General features: G+C 44.6%; 1 protein-coding gene across 1 annotated transcript in view; it reads right to left on the bottom strand.

Annotated features, from left to right (window-relative positions):
• Positions 1–1171: 1171 nt before the first annotated feature.
• The window catches only part of ILDR1 (immunoglobulin like domain containing receptor 1), a 50890-nt gene continuing 32805 nt past the window's right edge, over positions 1172–19256 (bottom strand). Inside the window, 5 exon segments of the mRNA XM_075333276.1 lie at positions 1172–3850; positions 4734–5524; positions 5642–5773; positions 7066–7212; positions 7658–7777. Of these exon segments, the coding sequence (XP_075189391.1) occupies positions 3812–3850; positions 4734–5524; positions 5642–5773; positions 7066–7212; positions 7658–7777 (1229 nt within the window). The 3' untranslated portion in view covers positions 1172–3811.

Genomic DNA, 19256 nt, shown 5'->3' with positions numbered 1-19256 from the left:
TGTCCCGGTCTCTGCCCTGGGAGTGGCACCTGGCGTCTGCCCCACAGTGGGCATTTAGTCAAGACCCTCCTTCTAAGGGTAAGCCTGGGCCCCCCTGTGGTCCAGAGGGTCAACTCATGATCGCCACTTTACCATCCCCTGCCGCAAGCGTTACATAAATGTTTGTTACTCTTTAATAATTTATTTTATTTTTTAAGCTCTAATATATTTTAACAGCCAGAGAGGCTCGACTAAGTAATAAGGACGCAGATCACAAAATGATGGCCAAACCGGAGACTGCAAAAGTCAGTGAAACGGTCATTTCTGGAGAAGAGAAACCACTTCTTACATTCTATGAATTCTTTTCATTCAGTCATTTATTGTAAACAGCGGAAAGTTTGTTAATTTGCTAACAAACCAAACTTGTAATGGTGGAGGTGTGTGTGTGGGGTGGTGTGTGTGTGTGGGAGGGGGGGGGGGGGGGAGGTGTGTGGGGAGCTGTGTGTGTGGGGGGAGGTGTGTGTGTGTGCGTGGGGGGGGGAGGTGTGTGTGTGTGTGTGTGTGTGTGTCGGGGGGAGGTGTGTGTGTGTGTGGGGGAGGTGTGTGTGTGTGTGTGGGGGAGGTGTGTGTGGGAGGTGTGTGTGTGTGTGTGTGTGTGTGTGTGTGTGGGGGGGGGGAGGTGTGTGTGTGTGGGGGGGAGGTGTGTGTGTGTGTGGGGGGGAGGTGTGTGTGTGTGTGTGGGGGGGGAGATGTGTGTGTGTGGGGGGGAGGTGTGTGTGTGTGTGTGGGGGGGGAGGTGTGTGTGTGTGGGGGGGGGAGGTGTGTGTGTGTGGGGGGGGGGAGGTGTGTGTGTGTGTGTGTGTGTGTGTGGGGGGGGGGAGGTGTGTGTGTGTGTGTGGGGAGGTGTGTGTGTGTGTGTGTGTGTGTGTGTGGGGGAGGTGTGTGTGTGTGTGTGGGGGGGGGAGGTGTGTGTGTGTGTGTGTGTGTGTGGGGGAGGTGTGTGTGTGTGTGGGGGGGGGGGAGGTGTGTGTGTGTGGGGGGGGGAGGTGTGTGTGTGTGTGTGTGTGTGTGTGTGTGTGTGTGGGGAGGTGTGTGTGTGTGTGTGTGTGGGGGGGAGGTGTGTGTGTGTGTGGGGGGGGGGGGAGGTGTGTGTGTGTGTGTGTGTGTGGGGGGGGGGGGAGGTGTGTGTGGAGGTGTGTGTGTGGGGGGAGGTGTGTGTGGGGGGAGGTGTGTGTGTGTGTGTGGGGGAGGGACGAATAACTTTGATTGCAGCTGTATAACATTTTGTGACTCCACATATGACGCACTTAACTCCTGTAGAACAAAAATAAGCAAAACAGGAGCAGCGATAACCGTAAAAAGGCTTTAATTTACACTACGCCATCTTCACATAGGCCGCGGCATCACAGAAGGAAGAAACCGGTCACAGTAAAAGGCGCAAATCGCTCAATATTTACATTCATCATTAGGTAATAAAAATATCAAATAAAAATATCTACATATCTGCCTTTCACCCAGAGCTGCATTTCCAGTGCAGCCAAGGCTCCTGCAGGCTCTCAGAATGACGGGCTCAGGATGTTACAGATCACCGGTGATTTCTGCTCCACGGGCGATGTAGTGTACAGAGCTAGCACGGAGAGTCAGAGGTTTTATAGATCAGCATCAGATTTGTAAAGTAAAGGCTGAATTATTTAGTATTTGAATTACATAACTAATCTTTAGTTACCTCCTGAATTATACTCCATAGCTCCGCTCACTATTCTGCTGGTGCAGTCACGGTGTATATACATTACATTAATGATCCGGAATTACCTCCTGTATTAGCCTCCAGAGCTGCACTCACTATTCTGCTGGTGCAGTCACTGTGTACATACTGTACATTACTTATCCAAAATTGCTCTATTAAAATAGTGAGTGCAGCACTGGAGTCTAATACAGGATGTAACTAAGGATCAGTAATGTAATATATGTACACACTATTCTTCTGGTGCAGTCACTGAGTGCAGCTCTGGAGTATAATGACGGATTTAACTCAGGATCATTATAGAATCAGTACTGTAATGTATGTACACAGTGACTGCACCAGCAGAATAGTGAGGGCAGCTCTGGAGTATAATACAGGAGGTAACTCCGGATCAGTAATGTAATATATGTACACACTATTCTTCTGGTGCAGTCACTGAGTGCAGCTCTGGAGTATAATGACGGATTTAACTCAGGATCATTATAGAATCAGTACTGTAATGTATGTACACAGTGACTGCACCAGCAGAATAGTGAGGGCAGCTCTGGAGTATAATACAGGAGGTAACTCAGGATCTGTAATGTAATGTATGTACACAGTGACTGCACCAGCAGAATAGTGAGTGCAGCTCTGGAGTATAATACAGGAGGTAACTCAGGATCAGTAATGTAATGTATGTACACAGTGACTGCACCAGCAGAATAGTGAGGGCAGCTCTGGAGTATAATACAGGAGGTAACTCCGGATCAGTAATGTAATGTATGTACAGTGACTGCACCAGCAGAATAGTGAGTGCAGCTCTGGAGTAGAATACAGGAGGTAACTCCGGATCAGTAATGTAATGTATGTGCACAGTGACTGCACCAGCAGAATAGTGAGGGCAGCTCTGGAGTATAATACAGGAGGTAACTCCGGATCAGTAATGTAATGTATGTACACAGTGACTGCACCAGCAGAATAGTGAGTGCAGCGCTGGAGTATAATACAGGAGGTAACTCTGGATCAGTAATGTAATGTATGTACACAGTGACTGTACCAGCAGAATAGTGAGTGCAGCTCTGGAGTATAATACAGGAGGTAACTCCGGATCAGTAATGTAATGTATGTACACAGTGACTGCACCAGCAGAATAGTGAGTGCAGCGCTGGAGTATAATACAGGAGGTAACTCTGGATCAGTAATGTAATGTGTGTACACAGTGACTGTACCAGCAGAATAGTGAGTGCAGCTCTGGAGTAGAATACAGGAGGTAACTCCGGATCAGTAATGTAATGTATGTACACAGTGAATCCATCAGTAAAATAGTGAGTGCAGCTCTGGAGTATGATACTGGATGCAACCATGTACATACATTACACTACTTCTCTAGCACTGATCCTGAGTTACGGCCTGTCTTACTCTGCAGCTTATCTGTACAGCACAGGTCACAGCTGGTATATAAAGGCATACTCTACTGTACGATCAGGACACCTTAAGACCAGCCCCCACTCATCACCCAAGCAATCAACCTTTATTGGGGGTGCTCTGGGTGACCAAATAAATCCTCAAGCAAAATGCAGCATAACAGAGCATTCAAGTGAATGGACTGCTGTGTGTTATATTATGGCTCATGGTTCCTCCAGAGCAGCGCTTCACTTTAAAAAGAAAAAGGCAGACCCTCCTCAGTATGTTACAGCGGAGCCTATGGGAGGAGGGTAGAGCAAGGCACGGTGTAAGAGGACTACTATCAGGTCTCACGTTCCTTTCAAACTGCAAACTAGTGTCCAAGCCGAGAGACGGATTGTCTTTGTATCCCCCGAAAAATGTGACATCCAGCATTGGACGTATCCAACAAGTCGCCATGTTGTCTTGGTCCTCAGAGAAGCAAGTGACGAATATCCAGGACATTATATTATATGGTGCCCTCACCAAATCGAAGGAACCCTAGAAAGGAAGGTCCTGTCCTGATCATTGCCAGTGAGATGGGCAAAGACGACGGCACGTCAGATCGGCAATGTCCCTTGTAAGGACACGTCAGGTGCCCAGTCTACGGGCCGCCATGGGTGTGACGGGGGTGATATCACCTCCATCTACGCACTGACCATTCCATTAGATGACCATGCTCCTTCCACTCCGAGAGCTGCGATCCTAAAACATAAAGAGATTTATGAACATTGATTGAAAAACTAAACTCATCTTAAAGGGGTGCCAATAATTACACAAAATTACTTCCCCAGCTGTAGCTGTATGGGTGTGTGATCTGCAGACTTGGGGCCTTTTCCTTTGCTTTTGTGGGGTCAGTAAGGGGCCATCTTCCCTTTTAAGCTTACTGAGTGGGCGGGATTTACCTGTAATGTCACAGCTGAAGTTTATGATCTGTGCCAATCAGATGTCTCTGATCTAACTCCCATAGGATGGAACTGCAGCTGCATCTCCCTCCTTTCCCCATTTTATGTATCACTCCTAATTTTTTGGGGGTAGGACCAAACCTTTGTACATCATAATCATACTGCTAAAATACTCTGCTGCAGAGGAGCTAGCACTTTCCATTATGTACCTCTGATAGTTTCCATCCCCCTCCTCATGCGCTCCAATATAGAAGAACTCTGTATCTCCTGAAATACTCTGCACTGCTCGGGCTCCTGCTTTTCTCAACTATGAAACTCCCAGGTCCGTAACCTCCTCGTCTCTATCCCCCTCCTCATATCGTATTCCTGCCCCTGTCACATGATGCCTATCCTCAATAACACAAGTGGACGGGTCACGGACTCGAAAAGATCCACTCCTTAGTGCTCATTCTGTGGGCTCTCACTTGTCTCCATCCCCCTCCTTAGATCGGGACACTATCACTCCTGTCCTCGATACAGTCATCTAGTGATTGAAAAGGCCACAAGTTCCACGCTCCTATTCTGCTGCTGCCATCTAAGAGGCAGGTTAAAAGAGTCGGGGGTCTCGGACTCATCAACCTTTGGTGTTTAAGGTCCAAAAACTGGTGGAGGATAACCATTTGATTAACCTCCGAACGTCTTACCGACTGTCTGGCCGCCGCGATTCTTGAGTTTTTGCTCTTCCCCGTAGTGATGTCCAGTGATTTGTAGCTAGGCGGTTTGTCTTCGGGCCACTCGTACGACCGCGTCCGTCTCTCCCTTCTGTCTCTGTAGTGACTCTCTTCGTCAGAACTCCAAGAGTTGCGATCACTTTGTGGGGAATGACTCCTCCGTCTACGGGTGTAACGTTCGGGGCTTCCTCTCCTCCTGGACCTCTGCTCCCTCTCCGGTGACCTCTGCCTGTCGGAGCTGTAGTTGGGGCGACCACGGCGGTCTTCGTAGCCGTAGTCGTCGCTGGGGCTGGTTCGATCACGTCTACGAGGAGGCGAGGGATCTCTCCTTGGACGCCCTTCAATTGGGGGATCCCGTCTGTAACCCTGAGAACGGTCGCTTCTCTGCCGCTCTCGCCAGTCGTCACCAGAGTGAGAGTCGTCCTGTGGCCGGTTCCTCCTCCGATCAGCCTCCAGTAGGTCCCATGAATGGTGCCTCCGATGCTGGGAGGAATTGCTGCTCCTGTGGGAGTTAACGACATGCTCCACAATGGGTGGGAGCTGAATAATTCTACGTTCTACTTCTCGTACCCCAACGCCCATCTCACTGAGGGAAGACAACATGCTGGGGTGCTGGCTGGCTCCACTGTGATGGACGCCCCCCGCTAGAGGTTGGGCTGTGTTTAGGTTTTTTATTTCAGTCTCTAGAAAATCCAGCATGTGGTTGTTGTGGGTGGGGTGGCTCGGCTGCCTGGCCAAGGGGAGGCTGTTCTGCAGGGAGAAGTCTGCAAAATACAGTCGAAAGAGACAAAGTCAAAATATGTGCAAGCGCCCCAAATCAGACATAAGAGGGTGCACGCTTTACCCGGAGTGGTCCTTTAAATACACAAGTCTGCACCCACCTCTCTGGAGCAAAGGGTTGAGCTGATAGGACGAATGCTGAGAGTTGCGATCGGCTCCGGCGTAGAAAGGTTTCTCCATCATCCACGGCACAAGGGCCTGAGCTTGCTTCATATATCGGTGGCGAGCAATAGCTGCAAGAGAAAGAGCAAGAAGTGAGGACCTGAGAACAGCAGGGAAAGCAGCAGAAATAAGGTGAGGGTGGAAATTCATTAAAAAAGGGACCTCTGACTATCAACTGGTTATTTCTGTTTGTGGAGCTGCAAGTATAGAGCTCAGTGGGTGTCCCCTGCTTGTGGAACTGCAGGATTAGAGCTCAGTGGATGTTCCCCACTTGTGGAGCTGCAGGTATAGAGCTCAGTGGATGTTCCCCACTTGTGGAGTTGCAGGTTTAGAGCTCAGTGGATGTTCCCTGCTTGTGGAGTTGCAGGATTAGAGCTCAGTGGATGGTTCCCGCTTGTGGAGCTGCAGGTTTAGAGCTCAGTGGATGGTCCCCACTTGTGGAGCTGCAGGTATAGAGCTCAGTGGGTGTGCCCTGCTTGTGGAGCTGCATATTCAGAGCTCCAAGCTGCAGGATTAGAGCTCAGTGGATGTTCTCTGCTTGTGGAGCTGCAGGATTAGACCTCATTGGATGTTCCCTGCTTGTGGAGCTGCAGGTTTAGAGCTCAGTAGATATTCCCTGCTTGTAGAGCTGCAGGTTTAGAGCTCAGTGGATGTTTCCTGCTTGTGGAGCTGCAGGATTAGAGCTCAGTGGGTGTGCCCTGCTTGTGGAGCTGCAGGATTAGAGCTCCGAGCTGCAGGATTAGAGCTCAGTGGGTGTGCCCTGCTTGTGGAGCTGCAGGATTAGAGCTCAGTGGATGTTTCCTGCTTGTAGAGCTGCAGGATTAGTGCTCAGTGGATGTTCCGTGCTTGTGGAGCTGCAGGATTAGACCTCATTGGATGTTCCCTGCTTGTGGAGCTGCAGGTATAGAGCTCAGTAGATGTTCCCTGCTTGTGGAGCTGCAGGTTTAGAGCTCAGTGGATGTTCCGTGCTTGTGGAGCTGCAGGTTTTATAGCTCAGTGGGTGTGCCCTGCTTGTGGAGCTACATATTCAGAGCTCCGTGAGTATTCCCTGAGAAAAACAGTACCACCACCTGCCTTAAATTCTCTACTATATGCATTTTCCCCAATTCCATGCTCAGATCTCCGCAAACAATGAATTTGCTATAAATGTTGCTCTGAAGTCTCATCACTCAAAGGAAAACTGCACTGAATGGACAAACTAATCTGCATTGTAGATGGGTCTAAAATGCGCAGGTGAAGTGTAATAACATGCAGAGTAGCAGCCGGTGACTGCAGGCGCTTTCACACATGAACACACAGGTCTGCGCTTTGGGAGAATCAAGGTTATTAAAGGCAATGTCAGCAGGATGGTACAATACGATACCTTCTTCTGGACAGCAGCATGTTGTCGGACAACATGGGCAGCGGACGTAGCAGCAGCAACACTGAGGACAACACTGGCACCAGCATATAGCAAAGAGAAGAAGTAGCAACAATCCCCCGAGGACGATGAACAGCACCGTCAGCCAATCTGCAGACAGAACAGACATCATGGAAATCCTGCATATAAATCTGCATATAGTATATCCAGTAATGATTGTCATACAGCTCACATTTAACCACAACCAATATCAGGATTTATACTTCAGAGCTGCATTCAAAATTCTGCAGTTTACAGATTTCACATGATTCAGCCTGCCCTTAGTAGCGCGATTCATAAAAAAGAACCATGAAGAAACCTGAATGCAGCTCTGGATGCAACTAAAGTAACCAAATATTGACAGATTATCAGGGGTCCAACTACTGAGACCCCCACAGATTCCGAGAATGGTGCTCTGAAATGTCTCATTAGCATGGAGTGGTGGCCGCCCATTGTCTACGGATCTGCCGGATACAGACATACAGAGCCCGGGTATCTCTAACAGTCTCCTAGAAGAAGAACTGATGCTAAACTTGTCATTAAGTGGAAAACTTACGCAGGACGATCAGTTTCACCTCCTTATCCGGATCTCCGGAGGTGTCTCCTGTGGCCTCCACCGTGCAGTAATAGACGCCGTGATCCCACCACATGATTTCATTCATGACCAGGTCGGCCTCTAGAAAGAAAAGAGAATCAGACGTATTACAGTACTGGACGATAAACTAGTGACTAACAAGCAGAATAGAGAGTGCAGCTCTGGAGTATAATACAGGAGGTAACTCAGGATCAGTAATGTAATGTATGTACACAGTGACTGCACCAGCAGAATAGTGAGTGCAGCTCTGGAGTATAATACAGGAGGTAACTCAGGATCAGTAATGTATGTACACAGTGACTGCACCAGCAGAATAGTGAGTGCAGCTCTGGAGTATAATACAGGAGGTAACTCAGGATCAGTAATGTATGTACACAGTGACTGCACCAGCAGAATAGTGAGTGCAGCTCTGGAGTATAATACAGGAGGTAACTCAGGATCAGTAATGTATGTACACAGTGACTGCACCAGCAGAATAGTGAGTGCAGCTCTGGAGTATAATACAGGAGGTAACTCAGGATCAGTAATGTATGTACACAGTGACTGCACCAGCAGAATAGTGAGTGCAGCTCTGGAGTATAATACAGGAGGTAACTCAGGATCAGTAATGTATGTACACAGTGACTCCACCAGCAGAATAGTGAGTCCAGCTCTGGAGTATAATACAGGATATGTAATGTATGTACAGAGTGACTGCACCAGCAGAATAGTGAGTGCAGCTCTGAAGTATACTACAGGAGGTAACTCAGGATCAGTAATGTAATGTATGTACACAGTGACTGCACCAGCAGAATAGTGAGTGCAGCTCTGGAGTATAATACAGGAGGTAACTCAGGATCAGTACAGGATCAACAATAACAGAAGCCGTCTATATATAAAAAAATATATATTTATCTTATATATAATCTCATATGTAAACAACAAAAAAACAACTAATTTTTGCACATTCTTCATGGCAATGACAAATTTCCCTTTTGTCCACCAGGTGGAGGCAGAGAGCCGTCATTAGTCTGCCACATTCTCCTGCCTGCGAGCCATACACCGCCATCTGACTATTAGCGCCGCCGCTTCCTGCCACCGCGGAGATGTCATTAATGCTGGTAATTTAATTACTAATCATTCCTGTTGCCATGACTCCCGAAGCGTTAAAAAGATTTATAGATTTTAATTTATTAATTGCTTATTGACCCAGATTATCCCCAAGGTATTAACAAGCGTAATTGAGCATCCATTCCCAGACAGGGTTAAATAACCGCTGGGCTAAATGGAATCGGCTCAGCGACTAATGAACCGCAAACGGGACCTCGTTAAGAAGGATAAAAATGACGTGTTAACGAAAAAGAGGAAAATGAACAATCCTGAATGTCGGCTGCTATTAAATTGGAGCCAGATTATCAGCGTCCCGCGGCCAAACGTAGAAGAGGATGAAACCAATCTGACGGCTTAGAGAACAGATTACACATATAAATCGTTGTAAGAGGCAATTTACAGCTATTAAAGTACTTTGACCGGTTTCCAACCCCAAAAAATATTTGATGGGCACTGCACACAACCCCAGTCTCTTTCCTTCGCTGTTATCTGTAAATTTAATCTCTAGTCAGTCTCCTCCTCCATCTGGCAGCCTTAAATGCACACAGTAACAAAATTTTCTGTCAGTCTTTTCCCCCCATTAACAGATCTTAATATAGACTCAAGTTCCCAGTCTCCTTCCTCTCTGGCAGCTGTAAATTTAATATCAAGTAAATCTCCTTCTCCATCTGGCAGCCTTAAATATACACCCAAACACATTTCCCAGTATTTTTTTTCCCTCCATTAACAGATCTTTATATAGACTAAAGTTATAAAACCAAAGTGATGTTAACATTCATTAAATGTTATGATTAAGGGCGTCAAGCCAGAAACGCGTTAATGTCTTCTGTGCACTGTCTGATTTTGCACAAATAAATCACCGTTAGCACTCAGATGGATCAATCCTTTTGTTTATTGCTGTGCGGCCAGGGCAGGGCCGGTGTCCGAGACTGAGGCACGGTGAGGTCAGGTGGCGGTGAGCTGGATTCTGTCAATGGACAAAAGTTCCTGAGTCTCCTTCCTCTCGGACAGCTGTAAATTTAATCTCAATTCAGTCTCCTTCTCCATCTGGCAGCCTTAAATATAAATCCTAACAAATTTAATAGTCAATCTTTTCCCCCCATTAACAGATCTTAATATAGACTCAAGTTGCCAGTCTCCTTCCTTTCTGGCAGCTGCAAATTTAATATCTAGTAAATCTCCTTCTCCATCTGGCAGCCTTAAATATACACCCAAACATATTTCCTAGTCAGTTTTTTCCTCTATTAACAGATCTTTATAGAGACTAAAGTTCCTGAGTCTCCTTTCTCTTTATCAGCTGTAAATTTAATCTCTAGTCAGTCTCCTTCTCCATCTGGCAGCCTTAAATTTATATCCTAACAATTTTCCTAGTCAGTCTTTTTATACTCCCCCCCCCCCCCCCCATTAACAGGTCTTCACATAAACTCAAGTTCCCCAGTCTCCTTCCTCTCTGACGCTGTAAATATAAAGCACAAGAAGATTCCCAGTTAGTACGATTCCTCCTGAGGTACGTTTGAAAACAGTCCCCAGTTATCTCCACTTTTAAGTCCCACTCCCTATGTGGGGAAATATAGTCTTCAGCAGGTGCCTAGTCAGTCTCTTTTCCCTTCTAGCAGCTGTACATATAGCCCAAAATAAGCTCTCTAGTCAATCACTCTCTTCCATTGGCAGCTGAAAATATTAATTCCACCAAATTACCAGTCAGTGTCCTTCTCCCTCTGGCAGTTTCAAATGAAAATTCTAGTAAGTTTCTCAGTCTCGTTCCCCTTCTGGCTGATGTAAGTATAGTGTCTAGTAACTTTTCCAGTTTCATGTCCCTTCCAGTAGTTGTGACTATAGCCCCTAGTGTGGCTCTTGGTCTCCTTCCCCCTCTGACAGCTATGAGCATAAATCTCAAGACGTTTTACAGTCAGTCAGTCTCCTCCCCACTTAGGATATGTTCACATGACTTTTGTTTTCTCAGATCAATATTTGAGTGGGTCCGCTCTGAAAAACCTGAAAAAAAAAATGACTTGCTGGCCACATGTTCAGTCTTAACTGCTACATGTTTTCTAAAATGCGAAGCGACCGGTCCTTCTTCAGGTATTTTCCACCTGGAAAACACCCAATACCTTACAATAGTGATCAATGGGTGGGCTCAAAAATCAGTCTCCTTCCCCCTCTGGTAGCTTAAAAGTCTAAAAGGTGAGGAAGTTTCCCATTTAGTCGCCTCCATCCTGAGGTAGCTGTGAATATGTCGATAGTAAGTTAATCAAATCCAAGAGGGCGTTACCAGAGAGATTTCACTGAGGGTATGTACTTGATCTCTCTAACGCTGACCAATCATAAGCAGGTAGCAACATGCCAGGGAAAAAAAGGACACACCTCCTCTTTGTGTGAGACATGTATCGACAGTCTGCTCTCCTCACTGCAGCGTTATGACACAGCAGACCGGAGTGTGAGTAACTGACAGTTTTAATCTCCAGCAGTCAGTGTGGGAGGAGGGGGACGACAGTACTGAAGAGTTCAGATTCATTACAAACACTTCTAGCAACTCCCCTCTCAAACAAGCTTTATTAGAAGGATCAAATACACAGCAGCATTGCCAAAGCAACTGTATTGTTGCCAACTCGGCTTTACTTACCCTTCCCCCACACTGACTGCTGCTGGTGATGAAAAGGTGTTCGTCACACTCAGGTCTGCTGTTCTGTGGAACATGTACTCACTGTGCAGTGAGGAGGGCAATCTGTGCCATTGTGCTTCACGCAAAGCAATAGTGGGGACATGTTCTTGTTCGAATTGTATGTGGATGCTTGCTTATGACTGGCAGAACTAAAGAGCTAAGAGAAGTGTTTGTAATGAGACTCTGCAGCACTGCTAAGCTATAGTGGGGACGTGTTATTGTTCTCCTTGTATGTGGATGCCTGCTTATGACTGGCAAAACTAAAAGAGAGCTAAGAGAAGTGTTTGTAATGAGGCTCAACTCTGCAGCACTGCCCCTCCCCCCACACTGACTGCTGGAGATGAAAAGGTGTTAGTCACACTCAGTTCTGCTGGAACATGTGCTCACTCTGAAGTGAGGAGGGCAAACTGTGGCGCAGAGCCTGTGCTAAGCTATAGTGGGGACATGTTCTTGTTCGAATTGTATGTGGATGCTTGCTTATGACTGGCAGAAATAAAGAGCTAAGAGAAGTGTTTGTAATGAGACTCTACTCTGCAGCTCTGCTAAGCTATAGTGCGGACGTGTCATTGTTCTCCTTGCATGTGGATGCCTGCTTATGACTGGCAAAACTAAAAGAGTTAAGAGAAGTGTTTGTAATGAGACTCAACTCTGCAGCACTGCCCCTCCCCCCACACTGACTGCCAGAGATGAAAAGGTGTTAGGCTACTTTCACACATCCGGTTTTTGCTCTGCGGCACAATACGGCGCTCTGCAGAAAAACCGCAACCGGTTTTTGTGACGCCGGTTGCGTTTTTTTTTGCATAGACTTACATTAGTGCCGTATTGTGCCGCAGGGGCTTGCGTTCGGTCCGGTTTTTGCCACATGCGGCAGATTTAGCCGATGCCGCGGCCGGATAGAACGTTCCCTGCAGCGTTTTTTTCTCCGGCAAAAAAACCCGCATCGCGCCGCATCCGGCCGCTGCAGCGCATTTTCAATGCATGCCTATGGACGCCGGATGCGGCGCGATGCGGAAAAAACGCATCCGGCCGCCGCATGCGGTTTTTTCCACTGCGCATGCTCAGTAGCGTGCCGCAACCGGAAAAAAACGGACCGGCCGCATGTAAAAACGTATGCAAAGGATGCGGTGTTTTCGCCGCATCCGTTGCATAGGTTTCACAGCCGGATTGAGCCGCACGGCTCAAACCGGATGTGTGAAAGTAGCCTAAGTCACACTCGGGTCTGCTTCTTTGTGGAACATGTACGCACTCTGCAGTGAGGAGGGCAAACTGTGGCATTGTGTCTCACGCAGAGCCTGTGCTAAGCTATAGTGGGGACGTGTTCTTGTTCTCCTTGCATGTGGTTGCCTGCTAATTTTTGCCATAACTAAAGAGAACTAAGAGAAGTGTTTGTAATGAGACTACTCTGCAGCAAAAAGCTATAGTGGGAACATGTTTTTATTTGCCTTGTATGTGGATGCCTGCTTATGACTGGCAAAACTAAGAGAGCTAAGAGAAGTGTTTGTAATGAGACTCAACTCTGCAGCACTGCCCCCCCCCCCCCCCCCCACTGACTGCTGGAGATGAAAACGTGTTAGTCACACTCAGGTCTGCTGTTCTGTGGAACATGTACTCACGCTGCAGTGAAGAGGGCAAACAGTGCCATTGTGTTTCACGCAAAACAATAGTGGGGACGTGTTCTTGTTCGAATTGTATGTGGATGCCGGCTTATGATTGGCAAAACTGAAAGAGAGCTAAGAGAAGTGTTTGTAATGAGACTCTACTCTGCAGCACTGCTAAGCTATAGTGGGGACGTGTTCTTGTTTGCCTTGTATGTGGATGCCGGCTTATGACTGGCAAAACTGAAAGAGAGCTAAGAGAAGTGTTTGTAATGAGACTAAACTCTGCAGCACTGCCCCTCCCCCCACACTGACTGCTGGAGATGAAAAGGTGTTAGTCACACTCAGGTCTGCTTCTCTGTGGAACATGTACTCACTCTACAGTGAGCAGGGCAAACTGTGGCATTGTGTCTCATGCAGAGCCTGTACTAAGCTATAGTGGGGACGTGTTCTTGTTCACCTTGTATGTAGATACTTGCTTATGACTGGCAGAACTAAAGAGCGCTAAGAGAAGTGTTTGTAATGAGACTCTACTCTGCAGCACTGCTTAGCTATAGTGGGGACGTGTTCTTATTCTCCATGTATGTGGATGCCTGCTTATGACTGGCCGAACCAAAAGAGCGCTAAGAGAAGTGTTTGTAATGAGACTCTACTCTGCAGCACTGCTTAGCTATAGTGGGGACGTGTTCTTATTCTCCATGTATGTGGATGCCTGCTTATGACTGGCCGAACCAAAAGAGCGCTAAGAGAAGTGTTTGTAATGAGACTCTACTCTGCAGCACTAAGCTATAGTAGGGACGTGTTCTTGTTCTCCTTGTATGTGGATGCCGGCTTATGACTGGCAGAGCTAAAAAGAGAACTAGGAGAAGTGTTTGTAATGAGACAAAACTCTGCAGCACTGCCCCTCCCCCCACACTGACTGCCAGAGGTGAGAGCTGAAAGCTGGCTGTTAATTGCATGCTCCAGCACATGTAATCACACTAAGCTATTGTGGGAGGGGGCATGTTCTTTTTTTCCCTCCAGTGTGTTGATGCCTGCTTATGATTGGTCATTGTCAGAAAGAGGAGGAAGTACACGCCCACCAGTGAAATCTCTCTGATAACGCCCACTTAGATTAACCCTTTAGGTGTCAAAAACTTTTAAATTGTTAACGGAGAAGCGAAAATTAAGAACCACAATGAAAGTTGGCTAAATGAATGGTCATGCCGGGGATTTTAATACTTTTACCGCAGAGAATATATGCATGTGCTGCAGATTTGTACGTGCTAAATCCACAGCTGTTCACTGTGCTATGCAAATCTGCAGCACGTAACATTAGCATGAGGACAGCTCCACAAAAGGCCGAATACACAGCAAATTTGGAAATCAGCAATGGAAGATGACTGTCGCTGCAGAAATACAGTGCACGTCGCTATACACTGCAGATTGTCACTAACAGGTAATATCAGTAGCATTTCCATAGCATCAGTAGCATTCAGCAGAAGTAATTTGCAGCAGATTTGTGCCAAAACGTATTACATGAGAATTATTCTGCAGATTCACCAGGGAAAAGGGTAAAATCTGCAGCATAAACCGACATTAGGGGAAAATTGTCCAATTTCATTAATAGAAATGAGTTTATCAGCAAGCTGCAATTCCGTCTCTGACCACCGGGTGGCAGCATTGCATCATCTCCAGCTACAAATACATTATTAATGGGAACTAATTGTATAAATTCTATTTGTGCTCCATCATTGTAAATCCTGCACATTAGAGAACGTTAATCTTTTTCCGCAACAGCCTTTATATTTAACGTTTCTTCTCCACCTTTCATTGCAAAAACGTGTCTGGAATGAATTGTGAAAGTGACGCCGCAATTACGGAAAAATAATTGTGGGGTAGAGTATAAAAAAAACAAAAACACAATTCCACCAATCGGCCAGGCTCCTGTGGCATCATTGGTAACATATCCCTACAACATAACCCTTTAGCTGCAGCTGTTGCTATTAAAGGCAGCATCTAAGAGGTTTGACAGAAGGAGACGGCTCCCTCTGTCAGCCCATTAAGGAGATGGGCTGACAGAAGGAGACTGCTTCCTCTTTCAGCCCATTGAGGGGATGGTCTGACAGAAGGAGACGGCTCCCTCTGTCAGCCCATTAACTAGATAGTCTGACAGAAGGAGACGGCTCCCTCTGTCAGCCCATTAAGGGGATGGTCTGACAGAAGGAGACGGCTCCCTCTTTCAGCCCATTGAGGGGATGGTCTGACAGAAGGAGACGGCTCCCTCTGTCAGCCCATTAACTAGATAGTCTGACAGAAGAAGACGGCTCCCTCTGTCAGCCCATTAAAGGAGTGGTCTGACAGAAGGAGACAGCTCCCTCTGTCACGTCAAAACGGTTTGGGTTTCAATGCCTTTTCTTGCCATGGTCAAAAGCAAAAGGGCGTTTCAAGAACGTCTGCAAATTTTAATAAGCAATAATTTACAGAAGTGTTGTTATTTACATTTCGACAATCTCCATCTATAGAGATGTGAATAATCTTTTAAAAGGAATATTTTGGAGGTCAAAAATAAGTTTTGCTATTGGGTTTCATAAAAAAAAATTACAACATTCACCATTTACAGCCTCTGTCTATTGGTGACTGCAAAAAGAGTTAACTGAGGATCTGTCAGCGAGCTCGTGCTGATGGGGAGTTTAGAGCACTTATCTGTAATTTTCTGAACTCCGCTGTGCTTTAGGACCACAGAGATCAGCTCATCACTGATCCAGTTTGTGCTCATAAATCAGCTAAGAGGAGTTCAGAAAAGGACTCTCCATGTTTAGACCGCCACTCCATTGATTTTTGAGCACAGACTGGATCAAAATTGAGATGAACTTTGATGTGGTCATAAATCTGCACAGAGGAGTCAGAAAAAAAAAAAAAAAAAAGTGTTACAAACTCCTTTTCAAAACGAGCTCACTGAAGGATTCTTAGTTAAATCATTCTGAGAATCTTATATGGATCTGTAGAAATAATATATGAAAATACAATAATATTTATTTAAATAGCGCTGTTAATACAGTAGAAATAGGTCAGCCTTCGAGAGCATGATCGACAGCTTCGCAAATCAAGAGGTTCTGCAGCAGGAAGACTCGAGGATCACGCTCTAAAGGTCAGGATGGTTTTGTAATGACGGGGGAGGCTCAGGACGACGCTGCCCCAGGAAAAGGTCACGATGATAATCTCCAAAAGAAAATGCCAGATCCGGTGGGAGAGGACGGCCGCCACATCCATCATCGCACAGCACGAGCCGCCGGCCGCTAATTACACATTACCGTTAGATTTATTAATGAGGAAGCCGAGCTCAGGAATCCATTATCAGCGTATAATATCACAGCCATGTAATAATATACAATATCCCCTCCATATACAAAGGCCCTCAGCCCCAAAGATCATGGCGGCTCCTAGACATTACTACAAGTCGGTTTCTGAAAATGGCTGATAACTGGGAACAATACCTTACAATCCAAGTCTGAAAGTGTCGGCACAATAAATATTCAGAGCCTTTTGTATGAACCTACACTGCAAAAAATATGACCCCCTGTGTATATAGCCCCTATATAGCAGGAGGTCATCATATCTGGGTGGCAAAGGGGGTCTGACTCCTGGAGGACCCGTCATGTCCTTCATTATACAGTAAACATTGATGTGAAAGGACCTTGTGTAATACCTCACTTGCCCTGCGGAGGCGCTGTAGGGTAACTGAACACTTACTGTCAAGCTTCTCTATAGTTCTACTCCAATCAGTGGTCAAAAGATCCAAGTGCCATTCTGAGGCGTGGACTCCGTGGCCCCAATATCATCAGCCAGAAACTCACCAGGCAAAGAAATCCTAGAAAGTTGGCTTCAGCTTTTCCATATCTCAAAATACAACATGAACTGTGCAATGTCACAGCAAACTACTATAATACTGCCCCTATGTACAAGAATATAACTACTATAATACTGCCCCTATGTACAAGAATATACTACTATAATACTGCCCCTATGTACAAGAATATAACCTACTATAATACTGCCCCTATGTACAAGAATATAACTACTATAATACTGACACCTATATACAAGAATATAACTACTATAATACTGCCCCACTATGTACAAGAATATAACTACTATAATACTGCCCCTATGTACAAGAATATAACTACTATAATACTGCCCCCTATGTACAAGAATATAACTACTATAATACTGACACCTATATACAAGAATATAACTACTATAATACTGCCCCTATGTACAAGAATATAACTACTATAATACTGCCCCTATGTACAAGAATATAACTACTATAATACTGCCCCTATGTACAAGAATATAACTACTATAATACTGACACCTATATACAAGATATAACTACTATAATACTGCCCCTATGTACAAGAATATAACTACTATAATACTGCCCCTATGTACAAGAATATAACTACTATAATACTGCCCCTATGTACAAGAATATAACTACTATAATACTGCCCCTATGTACAAGATATAACTACTATAATACTGACCCTATGTACAGGAATATATCTACTATAATACTGCCACCTATATACAAGAATATAACTACTATAATACTGCCCCTATGTACAAGAATATAACTACTATAATACTGCCCCTATGTACAAGAATATAACTACTATAATACTGACACCTATATACAAGAATATAACTACTATAATACTGCCCTATGTACAAGAATATAACTACTAAAATACTGCCCCTATGTACAGGAATATATCTACTATAATACTGCCCCTATGTACAAGAATATAACTACTATAATACTGCCCCTATGTACAAGATTATAACTACTATAATACTGCCCCTAGGTACAAGAATATAACTACTATAATACTGACACCTATATACAAGAATATAACTACTATAATACTGCCCTTATGTACTAGAATATAACTACATAATACTGCCCCTATGCACAAGATATAACTACTATAATACTGACACCTATATACAAGAATATAACTACTATAATACTGCCCCTATGTACAAGAATATAACTACTATAATACTGCCCTATGTACTAGAATATAACTACTATAATACTGACACCTATATACAAGAATATAACTACTATAATACTGCCCCCTATGTACAAGAATATAACTACTATAATACTGCCCCCTATGTACAAGAATATAACTACTATAATACTGCTCCTATATACAAGAATATAACTACTATAATACTGCCCCTATGTACAAGAATATAACTGCTATAATACTGCCCCTATGTACAAGAATATAACTACTATAATACTGCTCCTATGTACAAGAATATAACTACTATAATACTGCCCCTATGTACAAGAATATAACTGCTATATTACTGCCCCCTATGTACAAGAATATAACTACTATAATACTGCTCCTATGTACAAGAATATAACTGCTATAATACTGCTCCTATGTACAAGAATATAACTACTATAACACTGCTCCTATGTACAAGAATATAACTACTATAATACTGCCCCCTATGTACAAGAATATAACTACTATAATACTGCTCCTATGTACAAGAATATAACTGCTATAATACTGCCCCTATGTACAAGAATATAACTACTATAATACTGACACCTATATACAAGAATATACTACTATAATACTGCCCCTATGTACTAGAATATAACTATATAATACTGCCCCCTATGCACAAGAATATAACTACTATAATACTGACACCTAGATACAAGAATATAACTACTATAATACTGCCCTATGTACTAGAATATAACTACTATAATACTGACACCTATATACAAGAATATAACTACTATAATACTTGCCACCCTATGTACAAGAATATAAACTACTATAATACTGCCCCTATGTACAAGAATATAACTACTATAATACTGCCCCCTATGTACAAGAATAAACTACTATAATACTGCCCCTATGTACAAGAATATAACTACTATAATACTGCCCCCTATGTACAAAAATATAACTACTATAATACTGCCCCTATGCACAAGAATATAACTACTATAATACTGCCCCCTATGTACAAAAATATAACCACTATAATACTGCCCCTATGTACAAGAATATAACTACTATAATACTGCTCCTATGTACAAGAATATAACTGCTATAATACTGCCCCCTATGTACAAAGAATATAACTACTATAATACTGCCCCTATGCACAAGAATATAACTAC

Source organism: Anomaloglossus baeobatrachus, chromosome 2 (assembly GCF_048569485.1).
Source record: "Anomaloglossus baeobatrachus isolate aAnoBae1 chromosome 2, aAnoBae1.hap1, whole genome shotgun sequence".
NCBI classification, from domain to species: Eukaryota; Metazoa; Chordata; class Amphibia; order Anura; family Aromobatidae; genus Anomaloglossus; species Anomaloglossus baeobatrachus.
The sequence above is the reverse complement of the archived record's forward strand: the minus strand, read 5'-3'. Positions and strand labels throughout refer to the sequence as shown.